Source organism: Lepeophtheirus salmonis, chromosome 13 (genome assembly GCF_016086655.4).
Source record: "Lepeophtheirus salmonis chromosome 13, UVic_Lsal_1.4, whole genome shotgun sequence".
NCBI classification, from domain to species: Eukaryota; Metazoa; Arthropoda; class Copepoda; order Siphonostomatoida; family Caligidae; genus Lepeophtheirus; species Lepeophtheirus salmonis.
The window spans coordinates 2588375-2612431 of NC_052143.2; the positions used below are offsets into that span (position 1 = coordinate 2588375).

Consider the following 24057-nt stretch of genomic DNA (forward strand, 5'->3'; position numbering starts at 1 on the left):
TGTTGTAAAACCGGACCAAGCATTACGAATGGTTAATTTTAGGGGCTCTAAAATTGCTTATCAAAAAGAGATGGACCTTCTTTCGACTACTCCACACCAATAGCAGTCATATGTATAAGTTTAGGGCTAAATGGAGGCCATATTAACTTGTCCTATAAATTTTTGAATTGTCAGCAGAGTTCCTGGGTTTTTAATAGTTTAATAGATAGTTAACATTGAGAGTAATTGTACTGAATCCAAGGTAAAAGAACGTTCGTCAAAAATCCATTTGTACTTTTTGGTCACAATATTACCTCCCGGCCTAAATAAGTATGGGGCTATAACTTTTCATTAAGATACTATTACCCTAGGGACAGTTGATGTGGTTGTATTTTTTGACTGAACCCATTCGAGACTTTTTCTCTTGTTTTCAAAACCCATCAGTCATTTTGGAGGTTCTGATACCAATCAATAACGTAAATTGTTAGAGAATTTTTCACAATTGAACTTATTTGCTACAAAAAAGTAAAATTTGCATACAACCTCTCGAATCTTTTCTTGAAAGTTATAAGAATAAATAAGTGCCTGGGGACCTTTGCTTTTGATGGAATGGTTGAGAGCAAAACCTTCAAAACCCTTGCCATTTGGCCCATTGACGCAGAAGGCGAATTTTTAGCTATGTCTGAAATTGCTTCTTCTTTTCTGGCTATCTTCTTTTGGTCTGTAACTGGACAACACTTAGTAATGTCTTTCTGATCCATTCCATTACGTACCTCCTTGTCAATTTGATACATAGTTAGAATGCATAATTCAACAAGGGAGGATATTTATTCTTTGGAACTGGAGCGTAAAACATATTGATTACCCGTCGTCTTTGATTATCCTCCAAGTACATTCTTTACTCAACTGATAAAATGAACCTCTTGTTTAAAATCTTATATACCTTTCTTAAGGATTTTATATTTTGATGGGTGCTTTCCCAAATATTTAATGCATTATTTAAGTCTGAAATACATTGCATTTTTTTCCAGCCCATCTGCATATGAAGGATAAATTATGTTTGGGATTTTTATCAGTTATCAGCTTCAACAAAAATATTATAATATGTTTATTATTTTGTAATTAACTACGATTTATCATCACAAATATGCATTTAAACATGGTAAGGCTTGAAAAAAGACAGTTGCAACAATTAAATTAGCTAGAATTATTATTTATATTAGAGATAGGATTATCAACCTGAGTCTAAATTAATAGGACTTATAATTAATGCCTAATCAAGCACAACTACTTTTTTCAAAATCAAGATTAGTCACGAAATATGTCTGGCTAAATCAGTCTGTAATATTTGATGGTGGATATGCTGAGTCATGTCAGACTTGAATAACATGTATGTTTGGTCGGTTTTAATTAAAAATTCATTATACTCAGAGTCATTGAGCAATTTGGGGCTTAATTTTCTTCGTCTAAAATTAGGTTCGACTAACATTTAATTTATAAATGAATGGTAAATACATAGTAGAGTCAATTGTGCTCTTGTTTCTTTGACTTTGTAGAATTTTTGAAGATTAGTTTACTCTCTTGTTATAACAGGGGATCCGTAGAAAGTCTACTTTTCATTTTTTATGTACATTCCTCCCGCAAGAAAATATCCCTTTAACCCATCTTCAACTGTTATACTGCAATCTACTTTCTAAGATGTGCCTTATCAAACTGTCTTTGATCTACTTCATTATCAAAGAAATTTAGAGACTCTCAAGTGTCTAAAAATATGACACGAAAAGCAGACAAAATATACTATGAAAATAAATACACAAAAAGGGAAAAAATGAAATTTCTCAAAAATAACAGTTCTTTATATGTATGGGTCGATTTGCTTTTTTTCTATTCTTTGCTGAAGGACAAATTTCAATAATTTATTACTCTTCCTTTCAATAGATTTGGAATATATGCAATTCAATTAGATTTATTCGTACCTATTGGAAAAAAGGAAATTATTTTTGGGAAAAAATTTAAACAGGAAAAAATGTAATTTTATATATTACGTATATCATAATTTATAGCCTTTATCATTAGTTGTATACTATTTATACTGTATATATATATCCTTTATGTAATATGTATATTTCAAAAGAAACTACAGTTATAAAGACTATTCAATAGTGCTATTTTGGTATGCATGAAGAATGAAGAAAAAAAATAAAAGAAAATGTTGTCCTGAACATTTGTTTAATTAATATGTTATTCAAAAACCCACATAAGCCCTTTGAAAAACATAAATTATACAAAAGTTAATTCCATTTTGAGTAAAATAAGTTATTTATCATTATTTTAAGGAAGTTTAATTATACTTCTGTAAAATAAATACATGATAAAGGTGTACTATTTTTATATTTTCAACATCTTCACAAATCAACATACTTTAAAAAATATAACATAATTTGGTAAAAAATATGAGCTTTTTTCTTCATTGAAATAAACGGTGGTGCATTGAATAAAGTATCCTTGTAAGTCTTTTAGTCATTAGCGGAGTAAGTCTAGCTCATTGTTTGTTTCTCAAACTGTGCTAATACTCTGGAGAGTAGGCAGAAGAACAGAAAAATTTAAATACTAAAAGTAACAAAAATACATCCATTATTTTTCAACACATGAGCTTTAGTAATGTGTATCTCGCGTTGTACAATCGTTTTACTCTTGATGGTGTTGAAAGATAAAATTTAGTACTTAAAAGTTGCACTGTATAATTTTGGGATTGTTTGACTTAGTATAACTTGGTGTTCTTGAGTGCACATCAAAGATGTACGCCAAGAAAGAAAAACCCTGCCATATTTAGCAGTTGTTCTTCAATAAAAGACAAAATGCAGGCCAAACGCCAGAAAATGTGAATAGTTTTTTAATTGTAACAGCCAGTCACACATGATATCTAAGATTTACCACGCTTTGGAATGTCAAGTCTCAAAAATGTGGATAAAATAATGGTAACTGTCGAATACATCCGTCATATTAACACTGTTTGATTACCAAGGTAATCAATATTAATGGAAAAAAAATCCATTAAACATTATGAGTTTCTTCATACTTCACTCTATATTCAATTTACCTCGTCAGAGGAATACAAGGCCAAATTTTTGGTTCAGTTCTATGCTTTATGGGGTTGACTATCTCATTAATGCACCTTTATATAAAAGTGTTTATAAACCACTGTCCTGGTTGACGGTATGGAATCTTTTGATTTATTCATTAATTTGTTGTTCATTCATGTGAATTTCTTCTGGTATAAAATTTAATATAATTACTGAATATAACCGCCATCAGCTGCTATTAAACCCTCCAAGCGTCCGCGGAAGGCCTTGATGATGTGATTGTCTTCCATGGTTGCCCATTACTCATTGATGCTGGCCTTCAATGAGTCCAAATTCGTGTGGTGGGTAGCACAGGCGTTCTTCTCAATTTGTCACCACACATTGTGATCAAGGAGATTCAAATCAGATGATTGAGGTGGCCAAATGTTTTTGTGTAGGCCTCCTTCACCTCATCTATATTGATTTTCCGTGGTCTGCCAGTCCGAACACCCTCCTTCAGATCTTTTTCCTCCTTGACAAGCTTCTGCACATTGAACACAGTAGTCCTCCTGGATAGTCCAGTGTCCTTGATTATCTCCTTGACAGATCTACCGGTGCGGAGGAGAGTGGCAACCATATGACGTTTGCCCTCGTCATTCATCGTAAACGACTTTGTTTGATGCGAGTAAGAAAAACAAAAACAAAGCCAAAAGATTTACCGAGTAACTTGTGCTGAATATTTTTAGTTCTGGTCACGGAACCTCGAGATATATGCGTTTAAAAATTAGTCGGCGTATTTATGCAACACATGAGGTCATTGACAAAACTAATAGCTTTAAAATTTTTATAGGTATATATATTGCATTCAAAAGTCACTAACCCTCTTTCCCTTCACCCTTTAATAATATATGTTTACCTTTACTATCCAAAAAGTAAGGTCTTCTTTATTGTTGATCTTTAAAGTAGCAAACAGATACAAAACAATGGTTCTATGATTATAAAATATTAAATAGACATGTCAACATGGATGTTATAAATATCTGTACTTTTAATGTAAGTCATTACATTATCTAAATAATATATACGTATATAATGCCAATAACTTACGTCAGAGATTTGTACATTAGGGAAAAGTTTGACATACATATGTACGTAGAATGTACATATCTCATACTTTTAGTAAATATATAAATACTAATCCGATTATAGCTAAATGTGTTTATTTGAAAATGTACGAAACATCATTTACATAAAGAATTAAATTTACATGTGGATCCTTCCATGTAATGGAAAAAAAAATGAACAACCCTTTGTAATAAATACATTTAACTTTCCATCATAACCTATTGGTCTTCAATAGCGTAATTTTGTTAATACTTTATATATGAAGAAAAAAAAATTACCCGTGTAGATAAATATATTCTTGCTTCATTCATAAATTTTTTTTTAGGATCTTACTCTGTTGTTTGGTAGTGTTTTGTTAGTCCATATTGAAGACTGAACACTGCAGTTTCATCTAGTTCACTCTTGGTCCGTTCTAGTTCAGTCCTAAAACTGATAATGTTTGGTATTTGATGACGACACTCAACAACTTTATTTCTTATTTTCTTAATCAGTTATAGGTCTGACAGTCTAAAGGACCAACAATTTTAAGGTTCGAAAGCTGGAGTGGACCAAATAAATAAGGTGGGACACAACGTTATTGTTTGGAATACTTGTGTCATATAGATATTTGAATACTAATGCATTTCAAACGTTGCATTAATAAACTAGTATTAGAACAGGTAGTCATAGTTTCATTACAATGCAATATAAATTGGCTCATAGAAAAAAAATATAAACATCTCTCAAAAAATGGTTCTTTATAAAAAAACAAGAATAAAAATATCATTTTTATAAAAACCTCTTGTAAATATTGTCTTTGAGGAATGAGGTGTTTATATATTGATAATGTTGTGATGTTCCTTTATTATTCGGTCCATTTCAGTCTATAGACCGGTCCTTTGGACTATCAGTCCACCTAGCCGGTCCTTAATTTTTTTTTTACAAATGTCAAGTTATATTTTAAGAGCAATGCAGGTATCTTGCCAAAAATATTCCTATTTTAATAATAATGTACTCTTATACTACTATATTATATGTTTACATAGTTCTATAATTTATTCGATTATATAACGTAATAGTTTAAAATAGAAAATTGCTCTATATGACATCATGAGGGATCGATTTTACCTTCTAGAAGGAGTGATTAGTGGGACTGGAACTTTTGTATTTCGCTCTATATAAGGACCAAAACAAAACTACCTATTGTGTACGCGGAGATTTCTTGATCTATTTTACACATATAAGTTTAATATGTCTATTATTGTAAAAAACTGACACACTCCCATTAAAAGGAACAAACAAATAGGCAAATCTGTTATGTGGGTCTATTTATATACCACTTTCGTTAGCTTTCTAAAAAAATAATCAATTGTATCGTTTTTAATTCCAATAAATGTATTGACTGCTATTTTTATTGTAATTTCAAACGACATATTGGAATTTGGGTAGGAGAAGCACTTCAGTAAAGTGATAATTTTTTATACAAAACTTTAAGAAAACAGTCCAACGTTGCCAATAATGTAATAATTGGCCAACAGTTTTCCGATGTTAAAGGTTTGCTTTAAGAAAACATTGTGAGATTAAATTAATATAGATGTCACAAGCAAATACAATTATGCATATAAATACGATTGTGTGTAGCTATTTCAGTAATTTGTACTAATATTTTTCTAACGAATAAATATGGATAGAAAAAAAAATATGAAATATGTTTTATGCAGTTCCTATTTCACGAATTATAATAAATAATTTTTATTCGCATATTGAAGAAGTTCAAATGCATAAGTGTACTACAAAAAAAATTGGAACAAATCTTCACTTAGAAAAGTATACAGGAGGACTTGGATAAGTAAATTTAAATGCTCATAGGATACTGATGCCATATTCGATGACAATATAAAAACAAAACAACCAAGAATGATGGGGTCTTGTAAGGGAATGAATATATTATAATTATTATGGGCATCCCCTTTGGGTGGAATCAATAAATAACATAATACAAAATAAATAAATGCCACTATGTCCCCTCAAAAATCACTATCGCTAACACGAATATTGAAGCCTTCAGAAAAAAAGAAAGAATAAGGATCCTCTAGGAATTAACAAAAAGGTTTTACGTTTGATGATAAAAAGGAAAGGTCACAAACTTTTGGTTCCTGTCCAAAACTATGCGTCGTAAGGGGGTTTGAGAAAAAACATTTTTTTGTGCGTACTATCTGCTTTATGTTACAATTTGTTCATTTAGGGAGAAGTATATTGAATATACAAATCCTAATCTGTGAGTAAATGTATTTTTATTTTTTTGAAAAGATTTTTATTTTTTTATTTCTAAAGTAACAAATATATTTGTTTTAATTTGTAAAGTGGTCTTATGAATTCAGCAAACAAATTTGATGGTGTTAAGAATATTGAGAAATTTGTAAATATTGTATGTGTAGTATATGACAATGACGAATGAGCATTGCTAGATTTCCATCTATGAAAATATTATTTCAGCAATAAAGTTATATATGTTTGGCAACTACTCTATTCAATCAAAATTAGGATTTTAAATGAATTGGACTAAATCATCCGCTTTTCTTTTTTTACAAATTGTTTTTATATAAATCCTTTTTAAATTAATTAGATCGATTTTTTGAGCCTTACATATCAATGTAATATTGCAGGTGTTTTGTGTATAGCACTGCTTCTGTTAGTTTTCATTATTCCTGTCTAAAGTACAAGAGTATGCATATCATAACTCATATACAATGATGTAAATCCGTCATGTATTTTTTGTAATTGGTTTTGTAAAGAAGGAATTTTGTTTTCCTTTGGAGTTGTCATTGTTAATTAATTCCTGAGCAGTAAACATCCTCTTCTAAATAGATTCATTCATATTCAAAACCTGATTGTACATTCATGTGTGCTCATAAAAGATATTTCCCACAAAGTTTTAATTACAAGTCCTTCTTCGACTCAGAGTAGAATTGGGGATGGACATCTGAGAAATTCTAGCCAATGTCCTTGTTTATATCCTTTTTTCTTTCCTCTCTTGTCACAGCGGAAGGTAGATGATCTATTGAAACGTCATGAGCATGATTCTTTCTCTCTTCCAAAACATTCTTCAAATTGTCATGGCTACCATGTTGATTTTCGGTTTATTGTTTTTAACATGCCAAACTGGATTGTCACGTTTGCTCATATACACTTACCGTTAGGATTTGAATAAAATATAAAGCCTAGTATGTTGAAATGAAATAAATCTTAGAGTATTTTGTATTTAGCTCACGGGGAGCATTGAATTGTTTGTTTTTGATAACGTTCTTGAGAGTACTTTTCCATCATCCCCTCATATTATATTTTTTATCTCGAGCTCCCATGATTATTCTTTCATTCTTGAGGACAGAACACGTCATATGAATTGGTATGAATACTGACTAATTACGTATGAGTGTGTGCATCAAAAATGGAGAATTTCACTAAGAATTTCTTGGGAGATATCTTTTATATTTTTAACGCCTTCTTTGTATTTTATTCGATGCCTAATTACTAGTACGACTAGTTAACAATAATGTATGTGATCTTTGTGTTCTTTGGAATTATTATTTTTAAAATTTCCTTAGTTTGTCCAATCACGTTGGACTGATTAATTATAAATAGCGAAAGGATCCGTGTAAAGAAAAATATAAGTAAACACAATCAAGAGAAACTATTCTTAAGAACTCAATGTCTGTAAGTTCATACCTTAGTCATTCCTAGAAAAGGAAATTAAGATCATTTGACTTAACTTCAAAAATATTCCCAGGTCAGATGGAGTAAATGTAATATTGCAATGTTTACTTATACTTAATCAGTGCAACTCCATCTGATCAATAAACCGTTGATGCGGTTTCTCCTTCTTCTTATTTATTCATTACTTAATCAGTCGTGGAGGAGTTAACATCTCTTTGGAAAAGAAGAATTATCGCCTATCTTTTTTGTAAATTGTTTTAATAATACATTGAGATAAAAATATGAATGAATTTAAAACAAAATAAAAATATTTCCCGGTACAAATGCTATTTATAATGTAATAGGTTTCTTCATTATATCAGTAATTCATTTCCGAAACATTTCTCCTTAGGCCCTCGTCCATAGAGCTACATCGTTCCAATTACATTTTGCATTACTATTTGAAGTACAAATAAATTATTTGATATATTTCTTTTGGTAGGTACATAACTAAGTACATTTGTAATAATTACTTACATAATTATTATGGGTTTCTTCCCCACTAATCTTGCTCTTAATTAGTATCATTATACATTTTATGATGATTAAAAATACACTTATATAAATTCACAACATATTGAAGAGATGTACATATGTATAACATAATCCTTTAGTTGTGGTGTGAACATATATGGGGTATAACTCTAATTTTTATTATCTTAGTAAGAGAGGAGGGTGGAATCAGAACCATCAGATACATGAGGGCATCTGTAAACCTTCCAATCCCAACGTGAAGAAGGCAACAGTCGTAAATAAAAGCTAGATCATCTATTTAACATCTGTTGACGGTTATTCGCCAAAACATCCGCCATTTTGGAATTGCAGTGGTTATGTAACAGTTTTTTTATTAAGTTGGTGTGAGTGTTTTTGTAACAATCGAAAGAAACAAAGTTCGAGCTGTCCTTAAATATTTGTTGCCAGAATAGTGGATACATATTTAATTACTACTCGAATTAACCCTTACTTCAGCACACTCAAACGATTGTTAGATAACAACTATGCCTCCAAAATGGATGAAGCATTGGTGAGTAACTGTCAACAGATGATAAATATATGAGATTAACTTTTATTCACGAGTGCAGTCATCTTCAGGCCGAGGAACTCGTCTAAATGCCCATGCTTATACAACACAGAAGGTAAAATGCAAGCGAGAATGTCCCTCTTTTTTGTAAAATATAATTTTAAATCTTTTATATCTTGTGCGAATACTTTTTCCTCCCCTTTCTATTCATGTAAGCTTTTAATTAATCCAATTTTTTCGAGATTGTACTTTATTACTTTCTGAATAATTATCAAATTTTGAAAAACATCATTCTTTTATTTAGGGAATTTTCATATATATATAAGTGGGCAAGAGAAAGGGAATAGTATGTGCCTTATTCTATATGAAACATGTCTCAATTTAATACTAGGCAACAAATGTTTACATTTGGATAGAGTGGCTGTGTTACTTTTAACTCTAGATATATAAAAAACAACTTTATAGTCCAAAATATATGTTTTTTTGCTCTAGAAAGAGCCACATTTAAAATATATTTTATGAATATTACTTGATAGCTTCATAATTTTTTGAAGTAACATATCTTAAAAAACTTCTCAAAAGGTTATTTTTGTAGCTTCTCTTTTTAAAAGAGTTGTATTTGTGCTGAATGGAGTCCTTATGGTTGTGACTAGTCAATACAAAATTAGCAAGCTAGACTATTTTTTCTAAAATTTGAGTCTGATTTTATTAATTGTATTCGAATTACACACGCCAACAAACTTTACCACTTGGATTAAAAATGTGTGTTTTGGTTGCTTTTACCTCGACAAAAATGAAAATATCACTCAATCTCCAAAATTTCAGAGTATGGCCCAAAGCATAAATAATAAGCTATTACAATTTTATCCCAAACTCGAGGTTTTATTACGCAAGCAAACGAGAGTTTAAACAGAATAAAATATTTTTATTCCATGTCTGTACTTGTAAAAATGTCAGAACAAGAAAAAAAGAGAAAAAACAGCCGTGTTTAATCTCCACTCCGCAGGTGTCTGTACCGAAAAAGCTGCAAAAACCGTTGTCATCTCTATCCGAGCCTTCTCCAACATCAAAAAAGTCCATTATTGTCCCATGCAGTCAAAAAAGCCAAACTTCTTCCAAAACAATATGGCCGACTTCTGGCCTACCTCCATGTGACCCTCCTCCATCCGTGACCTCATCCACCTGGACTTACAAGTTTGAGGGGTCTTTAAGAAAAATGACTTTCGCAACTCTTAACCAAATTTAGGTGCCCTCCGAGCTAGTTGCTATCATGACAGCGTGGTGCACCATGGACCCGATGTTTCAAAGGTGTTACTCCTTGTAAAGGAGGACATATTGAATAAAAAATACAGCTAAATACATAATACTATTTATTCAAAGACATAAAAAAATGATTTGGAGATCTCTTTTCTTCATTCCAAAAAGATAATGTTTTTTGTAATACATTAATGATACTTTAAACTTCATGACCCACTTTGTATACAGTACACATTCTGGCTTCAATTGAGTTTTTTTCTCTAATTAAAAGTGATTCTTTATATCCAGAGGCAAAAAAATGATTGTAAGAAAGTTTGTTGCCTCATGTCTAGCAATGTTTTAAATCTGAATTTTTAAGTAGAATCATGTATTAAATCTTTCAATTTGAACTTTAATCAAATCTTGAGTCTTCCAAATACGGACTTTGTGTAATATAACAACTTCCTTGAACACGTAACCTCTTCTATTAAAATCATTGAACTTTATATATACGAGTATGTGTTTAACAAATCAAACATGCAGCAATCGTTTTCATTTGAACCTTCTGCTTTTGATTTCTATAATATATCAATTTGCACACATGTGTATGAAAAATGGTAGTACATTTCCTTACTCTTTGAGAGAGGGGGGGGGGCATTGCGAGAGGAAGAAAGTAAGTGCCCATTTCAATACAATGCATAAATTTAATTGAAACAGTTATACTTATTTTCAGAACTTCTTCATATATTGATGAATTGTTGTTGTTTTTTCATTTTAAAACCGAGAACAACTAACATTAAATAATAGTTTTTTATCCACACTCCCATGATTAATGTTTCCAATGTATCAAACACCATCACATTACTAAAAACTATATTTATGAGTGTTCAAAAATATAAAAGTTAAAATTATCTTAGTTGAAGAAGATAGTAATTTTTTTCTAGTGCACTGACAAACTTTTATATATTTTGTGAAGTTTTCAATGTTTGGTAAAAATTTTTGATAGTCATTTATATTAATTAAATTTTTCTATTTTGTCAAATATTTTTTTTTAATCTATATTTATTTTCCTTTGATGACAAATTTTTCATATACAAATTAATTTAATTGCACACTCAAGAAAGAAAAGGGAGTAATTTTAGATCAATACATTTTTTTGTCAAGAAAGTTAATAGATATATATATATATTTCTGGTAAAAAAAAAGTAAAATATAAATGTCACATTCCACATAAATATACGAAACTAATTTACAGATGTACAAATGAATTTTTCATATTGACTAATATATTTAGGCTTACACGTATATAGACATAAAAATGACTAGACTTTGTTGTCGTAAATGAGGCGTTAATCGGACAGTTTTTTATTCTTTATTTTGTCGCATATTAAAAATAAAAGCTTTTTGTCAAATATAAATTGATGTGTTGAAAAGTATTCGTTGTGACGTAACTATTCATTAAAATATGAACTTTTAATGATTAAAAAGTTTTTTGACATCCATAATATGTACTTAGATACTCAGATCATGACATTGATATTATGTTTATTTTGACAATTTAATTAATGTAATTCTATTTTCTAAAGCATTTATTCAATTTCAATTTATGTCACTTTGCCATTAAAAATATGAAAAATTTCAGTACATTTCTAAGTATCCCTAAAGCTATACAAAAAAGTGATAAAACGCGCCTTTTAGAGAGATGATAGTTCTTTGAGCTACAAAAAAATGTCGCTTTTTGATTATTAAAGATGACGTCACTCCATGGTTTTATTTAAGGAATATTCATGGAACTTTAAACTTCTTTTTTCTATTTTTGGATATTATCAAAATATTTATAATATAAAAAGGAGAAGTGATTTGAAAAATATGTAAAATATTTTGTTCTTAGGAATCAAAGAAGTTAAATTTTTATATTTTTGTTTTTTTGTCATTAAATCAGCCAATAAAAAAAAGTTTAATTTCTTATAGAAATTCATTACACACTTTTTTAATTTAATTCTTTCTATAATTTCATAACTATTCTACTCTTAAAATATGCCTTTAATCAGTCAAAAGGAAGGGGAAAAAGTGTGAGCGTTCATTGTATAAATTATCACTTGTGGTATCATTGCAAGTTTTTATTCCTTTCACAGAATTCATCTTGTGAATTCAATTACAAATGAACTTCTTGGATGTTGTATGACAACCCCAGTACTCCTGGCAAAAGAAAATGTATTCACACAGACATCTACATATTGGCAAAAATCCATCTTGATGTGTTTTTTCTTGACACTTTGCTTATTGCTATGAATTGAACTCTTACGGATTTTAAGATATTGCTTTTAAGAATATTATATTTTGTCTAATATATTTTTCAAATCTCAAACTTAACCAGTAGCCTATCAACATATATATATAGGGTGATTCAAAACAAGCGGTTTTTGGATTGTATAAATAAAACACATAAAATATTATATTATGGTCAAAACTTTATTATGAACCGAAAAAACAATCCTTTACAATTATTTCTAGAAAAAAATCCCATTCGTATGTCGGCTGCAACTGTCCCTTAAATGCTCCATTCTTTCGTGCCAATTTTCGATGACGCATTCGAGCATTGTGACTGGAATCTTACGAATAACTCGCTCAATATTTGCTTCCAATACTTCAATCGTCGTTGGTTTATCCACATAGACTTTTACTTTTACGTAGCCCCAAAGAAAAAAGCCCAGATCACACGATCCTGTTGGGCAATTCACCGGGCCACAACGTGAAATTAATTACTCACCCAAATGATGTCCAAATAAGTCCATTGTTAAGCACACTGTGTGGCAAGTGGCACCATCTTGTTGGAACCAAATGTCGTTGAGACCATGTACTTCAATTTGAGGTACCAAAAAGTCTGTTAAAAGCATGTTAAAGGTGGCAAATCGATTATTCACGATCTTCGACTACACTCTCGGCTACGGCCGCAATATTTGCTACGCTGCAAGCTGTACGTGGCCTACCAGACGATGGGACATCCCAGCAAGTTGCTGCCCCTTCAAATTTTTCGACTATTCTGCGAATTGTGGATTCTGAAGGTCGATTATGTGGACCATAAATTGGGCGTAATTTGCGAAAAACTTGTTTCACAGAACGCTGATTTTCATAGTACAATTGCACAATTTGTACACGTTGTTGTGGCGTATATCTTTCCATGAAAAATTGTAAAACAATACTGAGTAAAAATGACGTATGAATTTGACAGAATTTGCGTGCGCCTTTCAAAAAATCCTACTGAAAAAACCCGCTTGTTTTGAATCCCTCTTTATATATAACATTGTGAAGTATCGAATATTTGTATGTTTAATATCGACTTATCCGCATTTTAGAAACATTTGCTAAATTTTAAATGTGATAAGTATGGTTCACATCTACATATCTGCACTATTAGATAATCGATACATCACTAAATATAATTGAATACTTAAATTATATAGTTTCGAAAAAAAAGCCAAAGAGGTCCCTTCCTTTAATGATTGAATAAAATAAATAAATAAAAAAGCTTTTAATTAAATTGAATCATCCCTTTTGAGTTCCCCCTCTCATGTCATGAATCGTCATAATTTTTCATATCTTACATGTCATCAGTCCATGACATTTGGTAATTATATGCACAACAAACATAATTACCAAATAATAATAGCAAATAGTTTTTTGTCTAAAAATATACTTAAAATCTTATTCAACACGATCGTATCTTATTTTTATAAAGAATGCTCTAAAAGTTTTTCTTACGGAGAATACCTATATTTTATTTTGCTCATTTCATGGTAAACTTAAGTATTAATCTATAATATTGATTACTAAAATGAAGCCATACAAAAAACATTTACACATTTTTCAAGGACCAAGGACGTTAAGTAAAGATCTAAACCACCATGAACAAAAGTCAAGAAAATAAAAAATGCCAAAAGGATTTCATATCCATATTTTGGTCAATAATAGGCTTTCTATAGATTTGAGTATTGAAATTAAAGAAATTCAAGGAAATAAGGTATAGGTATTTTTATCTATTTATAGGACATAATTTGATCTAAATATGACCTTTCAAATAAAATCCATCTATTTCTAATTTTTTCATAGTGGAAATGAATTTTTGATCGTTTAAGTCCAAAGCCTTCAAAGGATTCATCCGTATACATATATTATTATAATTTTACCTAAAGAACTATGAAAATGACATTTATAACCCAAAAATTAAGGTTTTGTTGCCTACAGAGTGCTCTACTTTTTTTTTTAAATATCTGAAAAGGTTTAGTGTTACTTTTAATCATGAAGTATCTAATCAAAATAAAAAAAAACATGCAGTAATGCTTTTAGGCTCATGTTTCGAAATACAAAAAAAATATTTTAATTGCTTCTATATTGTTTTTTTGAAACTGAGAAAATGTCAAGTAAGTACAAAACAAATAACTCTTTCTTTAAAAATCTGATAAATTTTTCGTTTTATAGCTCAATGAAAAAATTATAGTTGCTCGTAAAGCAAAAACATAACACTGTATTTAAAAAATAATAAAAAACGAAAACCATAAGAAATTTAATATTTCAATAATTATTTGATATTTTTAACTTGAAAAAAATTCATTCAATAAATTTTGAGTTATGACTGATATTTTCATTCTCAACTTTCAGGAAGTGAACATCCGTTTATCAACAAAGTCAGTGAACTGACTACAAATAAATCCCGAAAAAAGGACGTATTTAATTACATGACAAACTGGGGTAAGAATTATAATTTTTACATCTTTAAAATTTTGTATACTTTTTTTGTACTATACCATCGATTTTGCACTCATAAATATCAATTTATGTGTTAAAAATACTTTTATAAGACATCTAGAAAAATTACCAAAATGAGTTTGAAGTTTCAACAAGATTTACTTAGTCTTTATTATCCAATAAATATTAAATTAATCTTTATGATATTTATTTATTATTATGAAATATTAATTACTTTATTACTATTTATCAGCTTAGATGAGGTTGTGTGAGGGACATGAAGTAATATATACTTTATTACATTTCCTCACATTGAAAAAAAAAAAAAGAAAAAATCAAAATTATAACAAAGGAAATAATTAAATTTACTAAATTACTAATTACAAATAAATTCTAAAATAGGCATTTTCAAGATAATTGCATATTATTAGATTTTATACTTTACAATAATACTAAAAAATATTGGCTATAAATTGTATATTCAATGTATTGTAATGTAGCTCGGGGTGTATAATATCCAAGTTCAATCATGTAGGGTTAATAAACTCAGACTTCAAGAATTTTCTATACTTGCTAATTTTGTCTTTTCTCGTTGCAACTATTAGTAGTATATTAAGGACGAATACAGCTCTTTCTTGATGAAAAGCACACATTAAAGGTATATCATGTATATACAAAAAACAAAAATATAAGAAATATGTAATAATGTTAAAAAGATCTACTTCGTGTTGATATATGTATTTATGTAAATTGTCGGTACCTTATTTTATTAAAAAGAAGAAAACCATAATATTTTTATGAAAAAGAAATAATTTTGCATTTGAAATATGTATTCAAAATATATGATAGAATATGATGTAAAAACTTGTAAATTACGTAAAACTTTTATTACAATTATATATTCATACTTTTTTTTTAAATGAATAATTTTGATATGAATTTACGTTTGTAATACATATGATTAAGAATATAAATATGAATAAATTATGAGAAGTTTTAGGAGCAGAGGCTCTAAACTAGGTTATGAAAAGTGTTGGGGGAAAAATAGTATAATTACAACGAAAATGTTGATTAATGGGGGATCGCTCTTGAAAAAATACATTTGGTTTATAATTGTTCTTTTAGACTGAAGTTAAATATGGTTGGGATATAATTAATATTATAAATTTTATTTCTATAGTATATACTCAATAAAACTTTTCATTTAAGTTTAATATCATTGATAAAAACATGGACATATTGGATTAAAACTCACCTTTCTCTCCTTAAAGGTAATTGTTTCCATATTAATCGTAACAACTTGATATTGAACTTGATCATCGCTTTGATAATATACAAAATAATGATCCACACGATTATACACGCGTCTCGGGGGATCCCACTGTATGAAAATGGAGTTGACGTCACGACAAGTCAAATTTGTAATAACTGGAGCAGAGGGACCTTTTACGTCACTCCATATTTCAAAGGCCTTTGAGGGTTCTCCCTCATTTTTCCATGTAAAAGCCTTTACCCAAAATTTATAACGAGTAAAAGGCTCTATAAAAGAAATGGGGGGATATATACTAGATGCTATGATGTAAAATGAAAGGAATTACCTAAGCCAGACAAAAAGTACCGTATGATGGGCCCCACTTGTCGAACAGTTTTAACATCAGTAAAGTTTTTTCGCATGTAGTATAGGCGGTATCCCTGAATTATTCCATTTGGTCTTAGGGGCCGACTCCACTCCAGTGTAATGGATGAGTTAAGGATCTCTAACGCTTTCACTTCAACAGGCATCGATGGAACTACAAATATAGACATGGATATATTCCTACATAGATATAGTCACTTATATTGAAACGCTATCATTTGATTTAGAAGTAGGATTATAACTCAATATATTGTATTCAAAAATATGGGAATATGGAATTTACGATTTCTTAAATAGCTTTAGTAGCTAATCAAATAAAATGGAACTCACCTCCTTCATCGGTAGTTGCTAAAACATTTGCAGAGGGTCCAAGTCCTTCTGGATTATAAACTTGAATAGATATTGTGTATTGTTCATAGACTTTCAGACCCACTAGTTCATACTCTGTGATCTCATGATCTTTGATATAAATTTCTTGAACTTTGCTTGGAATTTCCTCCGGATCATCACGGAGTCGGTAAGCTATACGATATCCCAAAAATTCCCCATGGATAGTACTGGGAGTAGGGGGTCTCCAAGCCATACGAATGCTAGTGGAACTTGTGTTGTGAGCTGATGTGATCGACACTTTTCCACTTGGTTCTAAATAGAAAACAGAATCGTAAAAAAATAGTCTATACAAAACATTTTCTTATCCAAAAAACTAAGGATATAATGAAATATTTTATTTAAATAAAATTGTTAAAAAAGACTGTTTCAAAAATGTGTAAAAATATGAATGATATTTGGGGAAAAAATATAGATTGACTTATAATTACAATATCTAATAACATAGTCAAAAATCTAAAGATATATTATTTTATAAGAAAAAGTTGATCATATTGTCTAATTATTGACATAAAAAGCATACAGATTAACTCCTTCCTTTATTGTTACATTTCCTTTGAATCTCTATCCCATTTTTCAGAGTACAAGGTGTATTTAAGATTAATGTATCGTAACTAAATGTCAATAATGTTATTTACTAGCTCATATCTCTCGTATTGGAGAAAAAAAATCAAGATCGATATTTGTAATCTTACATGAATATATTTACAACAAGATCGTTCAGGAAGTATGTATGGTAGATATAGCTTTTGTCAAATAATAATTGAGCTTACCTATTCATCTCATATCTATATATAATAATTGGAATGACGTTTTGTGGAAATAAAGTATTTCTGGAGTTAGACACTGAGTCAAAGTGTTAAACCGTCATTACCCTGAAACTAATCTAGCCTTTTTTTGTACATATAGGCCAATAAATTGACCAAAATGTGGTCTTCTTATTGAGCGACTTTTTTTTTTTTTACATATTAAATTATTTTATTTAATCGTTTAATTTTTGTAGCGAACAAAAAATATATATATATTGGAAACTGGGTTTCAGCGTTTTAGCCTTAAAGACCGAATAAAGTAGAACTCCTTAAATCATATCAACATTTTGTTTTTTTAGAGAAGTTATTTAGGAATAACTTATTTAAACAGAAAATAAATAATAAAAAAATAAAATATAGAAAAACTTGAAAACTACATTAATTCTTCAAAAACTAAAAGATTTTACTATTATGCCGTACCGAACCACGCACCGTGGAGGGTCTACTGCGGTTTGCACTAAACTGTGCGTTAAGAGTACCATTCCGGTCCTAATACATATATGTAGATCCACGTCGACGTGAACAAGTGTTAACCTGCCTTTAGAGATGTGAGTATTAGCAAAATTAAAAAAATATATATTTTAGTCCAGCAAGATATGAATTTCAATTTTATTTTGGCTCCCCATTTTGAAAATTATAACGTATTAGCGAGCAAGGAACTTTATAAAACATATTGTTCAAGTTGCCAACTAGACAAAAGTTGCATAGTAAAAAGGGTACTGGTTTATTGGCCGAAAAAAATTTGTCTAATGAATATTTGGAGGGAAATCAATATTTCATATATTGATGTATGCAATTGTATATTTTAATTCAATTTAAATTATAGTATGTTATATAGGTATTATTTATATGCTATATAAGTCATATACTCTTTAAATGAATTAGTGTTCTTTGAAGAATATTATTTCTTATTAATCAATGATTATTATATAAATGCACAGAGTACTGTTGCAGTACATTAAATAAATTAAATAATAAACAAAAACGCCAAAGTTTCCAATCGAAAAATGTCAAATAACTTGTTCTTTATCAATTATCATTCGACATTATAAATTATTAATATACGTATTTGTAAAAAAACAAAGAAAAAAACAACTTATGGATTGACAAACAAGCATAACATTTGCAAAAACAGTTATGATTTTGTTACGAACCAAGATGCGTTACAAGAATGGGGCTATTGGCTGTGGTGAGGCAAATTACTGAGTAGATTCGAGGAGGTATAAAAAGGTGAGATCGGAGAAGAGAACGAGGAAATGATAAAAGTGAGCAAGGAAAACGGTACAGCTCAGTATAGCTGAAACAAATTGAAATTATAAGAGATAGATGAATATGATGGTCTTTGTCTCTTCTTGAATCTTTTTTATTGTCCATTGAGCTCGAAAAAGTCATTACATAGTCACTCAATTTATTGGAATTGCATATTTAGGACCATAAATTCTTACCTCCAATGGTTCTCAAGGCAAGAAATGCATGCGAGCTATAGTCTCTTTCACATAATTTTTAAGTATATTTTTCTTGTAGGATATAATTACATTTAAATATGTAACTTCGTTAGTAATAATTTCCGAAACAGCACTATTAATAAAATAAAATTTTTACAGCTCCATATATTCATTCATTCCACTTATGAATGGGCTACAGCTACAAATTCATTAACATGTTAATCTAATGTTAATGTTAATTTCCATGTCAGTATTTTATTCCATCAATTAATGATTTTACTTTCATTACTTCTTTACGCTGTTGCAAAAACACAAGAGTTCCACACGTAAACATCAAAGTCTTTAAAAATAAGTATCTAACCGCTTCTGAGAAATGTTTTAAGTACAGAATACTCGGAGCACTCTTGAAACGGCCGATAAATACTACAAAAACAACCGACCACAACCTGTGGGAATGTAAAAGGTTGACGGAAATCTACAGTGGCGTACAAATCATCACTGAAGAAGAATTTGGGCTCCAACTTTCAAAAAATGATTTTTTATTAACAGCAAACGACGGAAAAATCGAAGCAATATGTACAAAGGCGCAGTATATAATATACTAATTACGCTATACAAGACACTTTGATGGTATTTTACCTATACTAAAATTGTATCTTATGAATTTGAATGGGATTTTTTGTTAATTATAATTTTATAGTCATGTAGCTATCGAAGGTTTTTGGTGACTGCACGGTAAATCTCCATTGCAATACATGATTACCAATGTTTATTAGAATGAGCGTGTAGTTTTCATTGTGTTATTTTAATGTAATCTTTATTAGAAAATTGTTAAATAAAACTGAATGCTCTAGTGGCCAACAAAAAAAAAAAATATATATATTGAATAAATGTAAATACGTATTGAAAGACTACAGAAAAGGCTTTTCATATGATTATCTAATGGGTTTAATTGTGGCAAGTATGGGAAGAACAAACTCTACGCGGAGGTTTCAGGCCCTCGAAGAATTTCGTTGTCTTATATTTCTTTTAACTATATTGTATTTTTATTTAATCATGTTATATGTTATTTTTAGACCTTATGATTTGATTAAGCAAACAAACAATGAAAAGATTCCACACAGAATGTTAGTTCTACATTGTAGGATCATCCTCTGGGATTGAGATTTGGAGATACATAAATATGTTGTTGATATGTAGGAACCATTTTTAGTATTATATGTGAAGGCTTAAAAGTTTCTTTACTGTACGACAAAGATCAATTTTTGAAGTCTTATAATTACTTTCGAGGTCCAATAAAGTAGTTTGCTGGTTCCCTTAAAAATAAATGTCCCAAATTATGCATCAGTCACGTTTATCATGAATGACGAGGCCAAAAATGGAATGTAATCTTCAAAATATTTACCTTTTATAAAAAAAAAATCGATTCAGATAATAATAAATTTTGAAATATTAATGATTAACAAATTATAGGTTAATTTACTATTGAACATAAGTATTGACATTTACTTTGGACTAATCGGATATAATTAATCTATATCGCTCTCAAAACACCCTTAAAATTTAAATCAACAAATAAATAGTTATGTACATAAAGTACTTAAATTGAACTGAATGAATATATACAATGCTCAACGAAATTGAGTCTTAGCGTTTCTTGACGCGTCTAATTCTTTGAATATATTTATCGTATCCAGTTTAGGAGCAGTTGGTTCGATCCAGGTTGATATCAAATAATTAATACTTTTTCTTCTTATAAATGTGATACCTAAGCTACTCACAGGTGTATTTTATATATAAAAATATATATGAGTTTTGTGAAATAATTTTATAATAAAATAGGTATCAATAATATGATTAAGGATTGATCAAAGATAGAAAGTCTGAAGAGATATCTCATTTCCATAATTATTTGATTTTTGCTTTTACCCATTGCTTCCCTAGTGTAGAAATCGTTTGAATTTTATGATGAAATTTTGTAAAGTATCTTTTATTAGTCCATATATTAATATTCAAAATCATTTTTCATTAAAAGTATCAATGGTGCTGTAGGTGGGAACGTACATGTATGTACACTTGGGTAGATCTCCTACAAAAATGCCCCGCTTGAACAATTTTCACATTTCAAAACCAATAACAAAATAATCAATACCATTTTTTTTCTTCGCATAGTTTAAAAACATATTATCCAATAGGTCAAGCTATTGTAAATTGCAGAAATGAGGCTGATTTACTACAAGATTTTTTGTTCTTATCTCTGTGATATTGATTGCACATTTTAATTGGATCTTTTTCAACAAAATTGTTCGGAATATAAAATGCCCTGCACGTCCTTTCAAACAATTATTACTTTATCATTATCGTTAAAAGTGGAAGACCAAATCTTGGATTCATCATCAAAAAGTGTCTCTTTAGACCTTTCAACAATGCATATCAGATATCAGCAATCAATACCACGAGTAGATTAAAGTACAAATTCCTTTTTTGGGACATGTTTATGTAGCCCTTCGAGTTCAGATCTTAAGCCCTCGACTAATTTGAGTAAGGCTATCTTGAATAGAAGATAAAAACCCGACAATGTTCAAATTTGACGGATTTCCGAGCCACAATTGAGACAGAATGGATCAAACTTCCCAAATATATGGTGTTTGTTACGTGTGAAAAAATTTTAATCTCATCAAAGAAAATCAATTGATAAAATTGGTGGATGCATCGAATAAATTATAAAATATGGATTAAAGTTAATTAATTTCTTTGAGATATTAACTTTTAGTGATCTACTTTACAGTAAACTTATCACTGATTAATAAAAACAAGAAGTTTTCACTTATTGTCAGACATGTACCTATAATTCCATATGATATATAATTGTATTAAACCCAGTTATGAAGCATAATACGTAGAGTAAATATAACTTTTTAAGATAAGTTGACCATAAAGTTTTTATAATAGCCATATCAGAAATATTTTTTGTGAATATAGCTATTAAAAAATAAATAAAAATAAGACAAAGGGATAATAATGGTCTCATTGAGAAAAGAAATAATGAAAAATGAAGAAGTAAAAAGCCAAAAAAAAAGACCCATTAAAATAATACATTCATATAATTATTATAACTAAAAAACCGATGAAATATAATAAAAATATAATCATTTATTACTGTTCAATAATACAATTCTTCAATCATTAGAGAGGAAAATTGAGTTTCCATTTAGGATATTTAAAGTCATACAATTCATCTTCTATTTTTCGCTTTTTTTTAAGTAAAGAAACAAAAATAATATAACATTAAGAAAGCCAAGTCTCATAATAATAAGATTTATGACAGAGCTAAGCTCCAACATTAATGTTATTTCTTACTTAACTACGTATATAGTACGACAGTGGATGATAAAGAAAGAGGCTAGATATCCTCTTTTCCTTTATTTCTAATTTGCCCATAAATCATAGGAAACATTGCTATTGTTCTTAGTTAACAAATTGAAACTATTTTCTGTAAGTTATGTATTTTCAAAAAAAAAAAAAAAAAAAAAATTATATATAACATTTTCAAACTAATTTCCTGATTCTGGATCACCTGTCATTCATTTCCCTAGGACACCTTCTGCTCTAACAGAGACACGTTGGAAACTTATATTATTGTTTAATCAATGTTGGAATTAATTAAAAGTTGATTTCAATTAAAACTTTTACAAAGATTTTATTCTCTCTAAAACGAAATTTATTACCATATGAGTAGGTCCTTCCTTTAGACACTTTTATTAATAATGTTTCTTCTTTCGAAAGATTGCTTATATATTTGATAATGTTTTATATTTTATAATATCTATATATACAAAAATGTTTACCAAATTAAACAACTCAATGGGTAGAATTAAATGAAATAATAATCTTAGATGGCGATTTTTTTAGAATGAACCTTCTTTGGCGAAAAAAGTCAAACCAAAGGATTTTATGAAAAAGTGTTGAAATACTCAATCTTTAGACTGTGATCCTTCAACATATGTGAAAATATTATTACAGATTCACAAAATATTGCCCTTTAAAGAAGATGTATCATTCATAAAACTTTTCCATTTCCTTTGGGTCCTTTCAAGAATGTTAGACAATCATACAAATGAAAGACAAATATTATCTTTTAAAATTAGGGAATACATTTGTCAGGGACGTCATCATATATTATATTTTTTAATAATAAATATAAATAATTTAACTATGTATTGATTAAAAATAAAGGCATTCTATTATCCTTCTCGAAAAATAGTTTTAGCATACTAGTTCAAGTGATAAACTAAGGCAATTTAATATTGTTGAAAATTATATTTTCTGGAGAAGGGATCAAAATTTAGCAATTTAAAAAAAAATTATAGCAAAGAACTGAGCAGGAGTTGTAAGCTGACCTATTTTAAACCTCATAAAAGCAGTACATAAAAACAATTGTTCTCAATATCTAACTTAAAAATTTGGAAATTGTTCAGTATTTTTAGAATTATTTAGAAATACGCTTATTATAAGTGAAAAACTTATACCTTCCATGTTTACAAATACTCAAATGTTTTTGCTTTTCTTCCTCAAAAAAATAATCAGTCTTATACTTCCACGGATATCTAATTAAAATTTAGAGTACCAAATAGTAACATTTTTAGATTTATATTATCTTAGATAATCTACTCACTTTACAACTTTGGGTTCAATACACTCTAAGTAAAACAAGGGAGCACTTCTTTACCAGGGCCAGTAACAAAAAAGCTATTAAGGAATATGTCTGAAACTTATTGATTCTAGCCGAAAAAGTTTTTTATCTACTTGTGTAATTTAGGGAAATAAAAGTTTTATTTATGATCTAATAATAAAATTATACTAGTAAATAACTTTTTTT

General features: G+C 29.2%; 1 protein-coding gene across 1 annotated transcript in view; it reads right to left on the minus strand.

Moving 5' to 3' along the window:
* LOC121127656 (putative receptor-type tyrosine-protein phosphatase mosPTP-1) overlaps positions 1–24057 on the minus strand; it is a 290744-nt gene that overhangs the window by 62775 nt on the left and 203912 nt on the right. Inside the window, exons 4-6 of the mRNA XM_071892815.1 lie at positions 16868–17179; positions 16500–16691; positions 16157–16440 (exon numbers count right to left, since the gene is read on the minus strand). Coding sequence (XP_071748916.1) covers positions 16157–16440; positions 16500–16691; positions 16868–17179 — 788 coding nt within the window. The remainder of the gene's footprint in view (positions 1–16156; positions 16441–16499; positions 16692–16867; positions 17180–24057) is intronic.